Source organism: Otolemur garnettii, unplaced genomic scaffold (assembly GCF_000181295.1).
Source record: "Otolemur garnettii isolate 467f Iridium unplaced genomic scaffold, OtoGar3 scaffold00099, whole genome shotgun sequence".
NCBI lineage: Eukaryota > Metazoa > Chordata > Mammalia > Primates > Galagidae > Otolemur > Otolemur garnettii.
The window spans coordinates 1120914-1130584 of NW_003852494.1; the positions used below are offsets into that span (position 1 = coordinate 1120914).

At 42.1% G+C, this 9671-nt stretch overlaps 1 protein-coding gene across 1 annotated transcript in view; it reads right to left on the minus strand.

Moving 5' to 3' along the window:
- Window positions 1–9671, minus strand: part of TCTN1 (tectonic family member 1) — a 32769-nt gene that overhangs the window by 3284 nt on the left and 19814 nt on the right. The window contains 6 exon segments of the mRNA XM_023516857.1: window positions 163–325; window positions 1988–2128; window positions 2967–3052; window positions 3444–3569; window positions 4328–4462; window positions 5577–5597. Of these exon segments, the coding sequence (XP_023372625.1) occupies window positions 163–325; window positions 1988–2128; window positions 2967–3052; window positions 3444–3569; window positions 4328–4462; window positions 5577–5597 (672 nt within the window).

Here is a 9671-nt window from a genome sequence, read left to right on the forward strand (position 1 = left end):
AAAAAAAAAAAAAAAAAAGTCAGGCCCATCTGATAACAAAGCCTAGGCTCCTACCCAGAGCCATCCTACCTCCCAAACAGGTGATTTCCCCAGCTCCTCTGTCACCCTATCTGGAAGAGGGAGAGACTGCTAGCATGTACCCTTCACCTTCTTCCCCTTTACCTTCATGTTGGATGACTGGGTGACAAAGTGGATGGGTACCCAGTCCAGCACATCCTGAGCTCGTGAATTTCCAAAAGGGGCCACATAATCTGGGAAAGCCTGGCCCTTCAGCAGGCTCTCTACCCTCTGTGCAACCAGCGGACACGGGAGAGCTCTGGTCAGTCTTAGGGAAGGAAAAAGAGGTCAACTGAACAAGTCTGCTGTTCATCTGCCAGCAGTTTTTTAAGGCTTCAACACAAATGCCTTTTTAGATTCATCATTTTATCACTCTCCAAAGGGGGGTTATTTGACAGAAGCTAAAGTGTCTCTAGGCCAGGCATGTCGGCTCACACCTGTAACCTCAGCACTTTGGGAGGCTGTGGTGAGATGATTGCTCGAGGCCAGGAGTTCAAGACCAGCCTGGGCAACATAGTGAGACCCTGCCTCTACAAAAAAACAGAAAAGTTAGCTGGGTGTGGTGGTAGGTGCCTGTAGTCCCAGCCACAGAGGAGGCTGAAGCAGAAGGATCACTTGAGCCCAGGAGTTGGAGGTTGTAGTGAGCTATGATGACACCAGTGCACTCAAGCTTGGGTGACAGAGCAAGACATATCTCAGAAAAAAACAACAAAAACTGATAAAATAAAACCAATAAAATGTTTCTAACTTTGCATAATCTTGGCCAGGGAGCTAGGTCCAAAACATTTTTTCCTAAACTGTATTCCACTGAAGCTCTGTACAAGAAGGGTTCCATGGTCAACAGTTGAGGAAACACTGTACTTACACATCCCAATGTCCTTCCTGAAGCACATGTGCATATTAAAGGCACTGAGGGGAAGGGAAGAGGAAAGGGGTATGGTAAGCTCCCACCTAATAGGTACAACGTAGGGATTTACGATACAGCAACCCCATGTCAACTGCAACTTGGACTTTACCTTACAAATGCAAAGAATGTAACCTAATCATATGTACCCTCATATTAATCTGAGATTTTAAAAAAGAAATGTTCTGAGAAGTCCTATAAGAAAGAATCAGGTTTTAACTTTAATTTAGTATTTCTCAAACTTACTGGACTATAGGCCTATCCCTCTGACATCTTGTGGCAGTGTATTCCATGGAACCACCTTTGAGAGACACTGTTCTAAAGGGCTCAGCAAGTATAAAGGGTAACAGTGGATCTAACCAAAATAATGTTGTGGGCACCCTGGGGAGATGTGGGAGGTGTGCAGGTAGGGGGAGGGGATGAAGGGTAAAGAGCCAAATCATCATCTTCCAAGGTGGAAACTCAATAAAAAATTCATAAAACTAAAAAATCAAGAAGGAGCATTATAGGCAAGTTATCTAAAGATCTGGGAGTAGGTTTCCAAAGAACCAGCTAGAAGATTTACCCCACCAACTCTGAAGTGGGGCTAATTAGGGTAAGAGCCACTATTTTTATAACACACTGTGCAGAGCTATTTGACATTTTGTATTATGAGCATATTTGAAAACAAGATAAATTAAAAACAGATCACATATAGGCATTCCCCCCATGGTTTTGTTGTACTATGTATATTAAAATTCAGAAATATAGGAAAGACTTTCAGAGGAAGTATTTTTGCTATTAACTCAAAGGTTATACAACCTTAAAAATGAAACAAAAAAGCCCTGAGGCTTTTACTCTGCCACATTTGATAAGAAAAATGATTGTAATAGTTTTGCTACTATTCATTAATAATGATAATAATCTGTGTGTAGCTTTTGTAAGAGCTCATCAGCTGATGCAGAGGTTTGATTAAAATGGGGATAAGGGGACATGCTTTGTTTTCTGATCAACACAAATTCAACTAGAACCAAGTTACTAGCTTACCTTAGTTTACAACCAGATAGCATATTGTAACCAAACAATACTGGGGTCCGGATCCCCTCAACTGCTAAGCAGTCTTGCTCAACTGTGCTATGAAGAATAGTAAGTTGTCCATATCTATTCATGGTCTGAATAATTCCAGATATTCATAGACAGTTAAGGGATAATCAACCAGTGCTGATTCTCAGGTAAGAAGACAGTGTCATTTGGGGGACATGACTGAGACCCAAATACACCTTCTCTGGGCCTCAGAGATTTTTACAGTTATTTCCTGGGAGAGGGCAAAAAATACTTATAACTATTTTCCTTGATTAGTAGATACTTAGAAGAAAAATCCTAAGAAACTGGCCTTTCTTTTTTTTTTGAGACGGAGCCTCAAGCTATCCCCCTGGGTAGAGTGCCATGGCATCATGCTCACAGCAACCTCCAACTCCTGGGCTCAAGCGAGTCTCCTGCCTCAGCCGCCCAAGTAGCTGGGACTACAGGCGCCCGCCACAACGCCTGGCCATTTTTTGGTTGCACCTGTCATTGTTGTTTTGGCGGGCCCGGGCTGGATTCGAACCCACCACTTTAGGTGTATGTGGCTAGCGCCTTAGCCACTTGAGCCACAGGCGCCGAGCCAGAAACTGGCCTTTCAAAATTAATTCTAAATTTTTAAAATCACTACATTTATTTAAAAGTCTCTGTTTAAATATGAAATTAAATACATCTAGATGTCAACTTTTCTGTTGTAAAATCTTCATTTTAAAACACTGACATTTTCTTAGTACATGCTGTTTTCCTCCCTACAGCCAATCTCCACTCAGCCTCACTTGCTGGGCAGCCAGACCCACAACCCACTAAAGCCACCCAGGGGAATCTCCAGCCAGGATTTGTCTCTCCTTCCCACAAACAGGCCCTGGGTCCCTCAGCAAAAAGGAGAAGTGCAGTCCATGCACATGGACAGGGAAATCGGCCTTCCCTACAGCACCAAAAAGGATATCCCTTCTGCGGCTGGGTGCCAGCAGCTAGCGGGAGCCCCACAACATAACCAGGGTTTCCACTGAGAGGAACCGGCTTTGTATTTTGCTGAAAGACAATATAGAAAATGCCCCCACATAATTCTCACTTTAATAAAGAGATGGCAGGGAGAAAATGAAATGCTTTTCATAATAAAATCTGGAATTACCAACCAATAAAAGAATTTCTCCCCCTACTCATAACTATAAATATATCTACTGAGTGTAGGAGGAGTACCTCATACTGTAGAAGAACAAGCTACCCTGGAAAGGAATCTTATTCCCAAATGGAAAAGATGCAAGGACTATACTTGGTTATATTACAAACTCCACATGCCACATGTAAGCCTTTTATTCAATACAAAGTGTTAGATGTTATAAGACTTCTAAATTGAGAGTTTTTTCACTAAGAAGTTATTAACTTGGCAATTACGTACTTACACAAATTTAACCAAACTTACCTGAGTAAAATGAATTTCAAACTTTTGCTGCAGTGGAACTGTTATACTGCTAACTGTCCCCAGAAGGAGAGAGAGATCAGCTTTTATAACTTCACCTGCCTCTGTATATGTGAGGCTGTACTTTACCTAAAAACAAAATGATACTCCAAATATACCTATTTCCACATCAGTAGCTTTATTAATAACTTAAATAAAATATCCATTTGTAGAAAATCTTTTCCCATTTCCCCATTTGTTGAAGCTTTTCTCTGCAATCCAGATTATAAGGTGTTCCTCAGCATTACTCCCAGTGGAGAGCCTCTGAGCCTCTCTGTGCCCAGTTACCTAAATTCCAACTCTTCTGGTTCAAGCAGAATATAATTAACCTAACAAAAACAGCAGCAAGAACAAAAAAAATTTGTTTAGAAACTGGATCTTGCTTTGTTGCCCAGGCTAGAGTAGAGTGGCATCATCAAAGCTCACTGCAGCCTCAAACTCCTGGGCTCAAGCGACCTCTCCTGCTTTAGCCTTCTGAGTAGCTGGGACTCCAGAAAAGTGCTATTATGTCTGGCTAATTAAAAAAAACTTTTTTAAAGACATGGGTTCTCACTATGTTACCCAAACTAGCTCCAACTCCTGACAAAATCTGAGATTACAGGCATGTCACTATGCCTGGTCAAAAACTACAAAAATTTAATGTATTCTTGCAAGTCACTAGTTTTGTGGAGACAAGTAAAAAACATGCTGTGATGAGATGGTGTAAAGGCAAGCAGGATGCCAAGCCAAGCAAAGTGACCATAGCATGGACCACAGCCTCCTTCAGAGGGTGTCCAGTTACCTGGCAGGACACACAGCTTGACTCCACCACACACAGATGAGCTCTCAAAGCCAAACTGGGCACCTACCTCAAGAACGACATTCTTGCAGATGCTAACAGGTCCAGCGTTGATGAGCATCGGCCATACTACGGTAGTTCTTTCCAGCTGGGTGAGCGTTTTATTTAGAGATTGCATGACGATAGACTGAACAGTGATAGAGACCTACAGAGTGAAGAAGACCTGGATGGCTAAAGGCACTGTACACGGAAGTGAGTGGATTAAAATAACAAAAAACTTGAAACAAACCTCCAGTGACATCATACCAAGTGGAGGAAAGCATGCTACAGAAATGCTTTGTGCTCCATATTTGCAAAAATACAGATATTTATATAGAAAAGTCTATGTACACTCACAAAGAAAATACATGGAAGGATAAAATCAAAATTTCAAAAGCAGGTACCTCTGAAAAAATACGTCCAGACAAAAACTTTCACACAGTGGTTCTTAACCTTCTTAATGCTGAGGCCCTTTAATACAGTTCCTGTGGGTCACAACACACAGGTTGAGAACTGCTGCTGTACACTAATGTTCATAGCAACCATACTCTGCAATAGCTAAAAACTAAAAACAACCTAAATGTTCATCAGCTTATAAAGAGATAATTAAGAGATCATGTATCCATACAAAGGACTATTATTCATCCATGAAAATGAAGCACTGATTCATGCTACAATATAAATAAATCTTGAAAACATATTGAGTAAAATAAGCCAAATTTTTACAAAAGGATGAACACATTATATGATTCCATGTATAAGAAATCCACCCAGACAAAAGTACATCAGTGGTTTCCAGTGGCTGGGGGAGAGAGCTGGGGAAGAATGAAGTGTGACTGATAACACAGGTTTCTTTTTGGAGTGATGAAATGTTTAAAAATTAAATAGTAATAGTTGCACAATCTTGTGAATATACTAAAAACCACTGAATTGTATACTTTACAATGGTGAGCTTTATAGAATGTGAATTATATTTCAAACATATACACAAACTCCATCATATCATTAAATGCATACACACACACACACACACACATACACTCTCTCATCCCTAAAATTCAACTCCTCCTGATAAACCCCACACTCCATATGAACATGTGCACATTCTACATTAAGTCTCAGGATATATATCCCTAAAGCTTTCCTAAATGTACACCTGACTCTATTTATACACAACTTCTACAAACACATACACCCACCCACCCACACCTACACACACACAAAGTGGTTACTTCTGGGTGGTGGGATTATCAACAAGAGAAAACAATCATCAGTCAAACCTTTTAAGCAGCATCAGGAAGCTCTGGTTATCCCAATGCTATTAAAGGACGTTTTGTGGTTTTTTTTTCCTTTTTTTCCTTTTTTTCTCAAAAGGATATTTTTCATCTGTGGTCATTACCAGCAAAGTGACAAAGCAGCAAGCAACCCCCTAAAGATAGCTGGACCTTCTCATTCTATAGGACAAATCTAACATTCGCTCTAAATTTCAGTTCTTGGGAGCTACTATTTAGGAAGGAACCTAATGTATCAGCTGTTTATATGGCCTTGAACTTTGCTCTTAATCACATACCATGCTATTTATAATTTAAAAATTACTAAGCACTTAAGCTGTCACTTTAGAGATAAATAAGCAGTCTTTGTCTGCTCCCATGACCAAGAAGACCTCCAACTATCCTTTATAAGTCAACTACCTCTCACAGAAGAATGGGACACGATTCATGACAAAGATAAGCTGTCATGTGTTGAGAGGAGCCAAAGGCAAAACCAGTCGTGGCAAGGCCCTCTGCATAACCAGCTGCACTGATGAGTTTACAAATATGTAGAGGCCTAATGTGGTGGCTCAGGCCTGATGTGGAGGCTCATGCCTCCCAGCACTTTGGGAGGCCAAGGTAGGAAAGTTGGTTCAGGCCAAGATTAGAGACCAGCCTGGCCAATATAGAAAAACCCTGTCTCTACAAAAAAATTTAAAAATCAGCCTGGCAAAGTGGCACATACCTATAGTCCAAAGTACTCAGGAGGCTGAAGCAGGGAGATCACTTGAGCCCAGCAAGTTCAAGGCTGCAGTGAGGTATGATCATGCCACTGTACTCTAGCCTGGGTAATAGAGCAAAACTCTGTCTCTAAAATAATTTGAAAAAAAAAAAAAAGAGTTATGTAGGAATTTCTAAGCTTCTAGGCTGCAATTTGATTTAATTAGCCCTTGTTTAAGTCATCCAAAGACAACCCTGGATAGCTTCATTGGAACAAACTGATCCCTGATTTTAGCAATGACACCAAGAAAATGTCCACCCTTCCATTTGAGCCTCTGATGGACCACTCCCATGGTGTGTAGGGTTTATTTTGAGACAGAGTCTCTCTATGTTGCCCTTCATAGAGTGCTGTAGTGTTACAGCTCACAGCAACCTCAAACTCTTGGGCTTATGTGATTCTCTTGTCTCAGCTTCCCAAGTAGCTGGGACTATAGGCGCCTGCCTCAATGCCCACCTATTTTTTGGTTGTAGCTGTCATTGTTGTTTGGCAGGCCTGGGCTGGGTTCGAACCCACCAGCTTCAGTGTATGTGACTGGCACCCTGGCTACTAAACTACAGGTGCTGAGCTGTAGGTTTTATTGTGTTGTTTTTTTTGGTTTTTTTTTTTTTTTTTTTGAGACAGAGTCTCACTTTGTCACCCTCCGTAAAGTGCTGTGGTATCACAGCTCACAGCAACCTCAAACTCTTGGGCTCAAGCAATTCTCTTGCCTCAGCCTCCCGAGTAGCTGGGACTACAGGCATCCACCACAATGCCCAGCTATTTTTAGAGACGGTGTCTTGCTCTTACTCAGGCTGGTCTCGAACACCTGAGCTCAGGCAATCCACTCACCTTGGCCTCCCAGAACGCTAGGATTGCAGGTGTGAGCCACCACGCCCAGCCTAGTGTATAGGTCTTGTTGTTAAAAACTGAAGGGTCCAGTTTAAATAAGCTTTGGAAAGACTGAGGGACCAGTGTAAATGGCAAGAACTGCCCTAATCTCGTTTCACTGGAATAGTCGGAAGAATAAAATTGGAGGACTGTTCTGATGTCCCCAATGTCTTCCTCAACCACATCCCATCTCACATCTCCTGCTAGTAAGAAGTAGAGCATACTTAACCATTAAACTATCCACTTGCTTTTATGGTGATATGAAAGAAAAAACCCAACGACAATGAAACTAAGGGCTCTGCTTAAATCTTCTCTGCTGGCTCAACAAATACTGAGAACGATACCAGGCAATCATAATAGGCTTCACTTAACAAAGAGACTGTATCCAATTTCTATATTTCTGATCCTCTAACACATCCCTATTAGTTTATATGCTTGTTCTTTAGAGCTCTGGTTCCCAACCCCCAAGCCATAGACAGGTACCAGTCTGTGGCCTGTTAGGAACTGGGCTGCACAGCAGGAGGCCAGTGAATCTTCATCTCTGTTTGTAGCTACTCCCCATCGCTCATATCACTGCCTGAGCTCCATCTCCTGTCACAACCCCCCATTCCATTCAGGTCTATGGAAAAACTATCTTCCATGAAACTACTTCCTGGTACAAAAAAGTTTGGGGACCCCTGCTCTAGAGTACAAGCTTTAGTTCAGAGATATGAGTTGGAAATCCCAGTCTACTATGTCCTGCATAGCTGCAGGATAAAGAGAAAAAGTGTGTGAAGCTTGTAACATGGAAGTGCAACAGAGCAGAGGTAATCCAGCATCATGGTGAAGTGAAGGTCTCGGGGCAGACTGCCTGGATTCTTGTCTCAGCTCTGTTGCTTCCCAGCTGCGTAGCTGTGGGCAAGCTAATTCATCTCTCTGCAACTCTTCTGTCAGAGAGCGTCAACAACAGGACATACCTCCTGGGTAAGTACATATCGCAGGAAGATAGGCCTGTTCTTCAGATATGTACAGCACTGAGAACAGGGTCTGGAACCCACTCCATTCTTTCTAGTACCATCCATCATTCCTCATAATAAGTCTTCCCAACTTGATTGGATTGACCTCCTAGTTAATCATCACTTATCACATAACCCAGTGAGTGCCTAATACATACTGGCTGCTGCCCTAGAACTAAGGTTACATCATGAACAAGGCAGACTGGGCTGCTGCCCCTATAGACAGTGGTAGAATCAAAGTGTTTTCTAGTAGCTGGAGGAACGTAAGAACTAGCTCATTACGTGACTTTCAAATTAAGTTTTTGGAAACCCTAGGGTTCCTCAGAGGGACCAAAGGGTGGAGCTGTGAGATTGGGCAGGTAGAGAGCTTCAGGCCCCATCCCTATTTCAACCAGCATAGCTCCAGATTCAAACCATGATAACAAAGGGAGAGTTCTGCTTGAGTCTACTTTTGAAAAAAGAGCTGTATAAGTAAAGTTTGAAAACATCTTCACAGATGAGAGAATCCAATCTACATACACTACCATAAAATCCAAAGTCACATGGCTATTTCTTTTCAAACTCCTTCAAACATATGTTTGTGCAAAAGAGACTTAAGTCAACTGTGGCCAGTGTTGTTACTGTCCCCAGGGCTTTCTGTGCACACCCTCCCACTCAGCCTTGCATCAAGCCTTTGCACAAACACTCACCATCCAATCAACAAAGGGAGGCTGAGGGGTAAGTCAGAAAAGAACATAACGGCAAAGCTGATTTTGGACCTAGCTAACAAGCCCCATAGGCTTTGAGAGACTATGACAAAGCCATGGTGTCAGGCCTCCTGGGGGACTGTGTTCACAGGCTGGCCTAGCCACATCTAAAAAATACCTTGGCATCCTGACCACAGCTTGACAGGAGCCTTGAGCTGGAGGTGACAAAGCTTAGACTAGAATCTACCCTCAAATCAACCCCTATAGGTACACTCTGAGAGTGCACACCTCCTGCACATGTGTGTATACTCACTGAGTAAAATGTTGACAGTTTCTACTTTGGGCAGACAGCATCCTGGGAACTGGCCAGCTCTCCTGACAAGAGACCAAGAAGAGAGCAAGGGCCACCCTGAATGTTCAGAAGACAATCACACCCATTACCAGTCAAGACAGCTGTGTCACTTAAACACTGAAGAGTGTGGAACCACAACCAAGGTAGCTGGAAATTCTGAAGTGTGATTCCAAGGGGCATGTACAAAGGAGTTTCCCTATTTATGTCTGTTTGCTTTTTGACAAGTGTATTTGTTATTGGCAACAAAGTACCCTAATTATAACAACTATGTATAGTCATTTCAAAGGGCTTAGAAATAAGACAGTACAGTATAAGCTATCTATTTCAATTAAGATATACTCTTACCCTCTTTTTGCAGATGATATGATAGTATATCTGGAAAACACCAGGGATTCTACTACAAAACTCCTAGAAGTGATCAAGGAATACAGCAGCGTCTCAGGT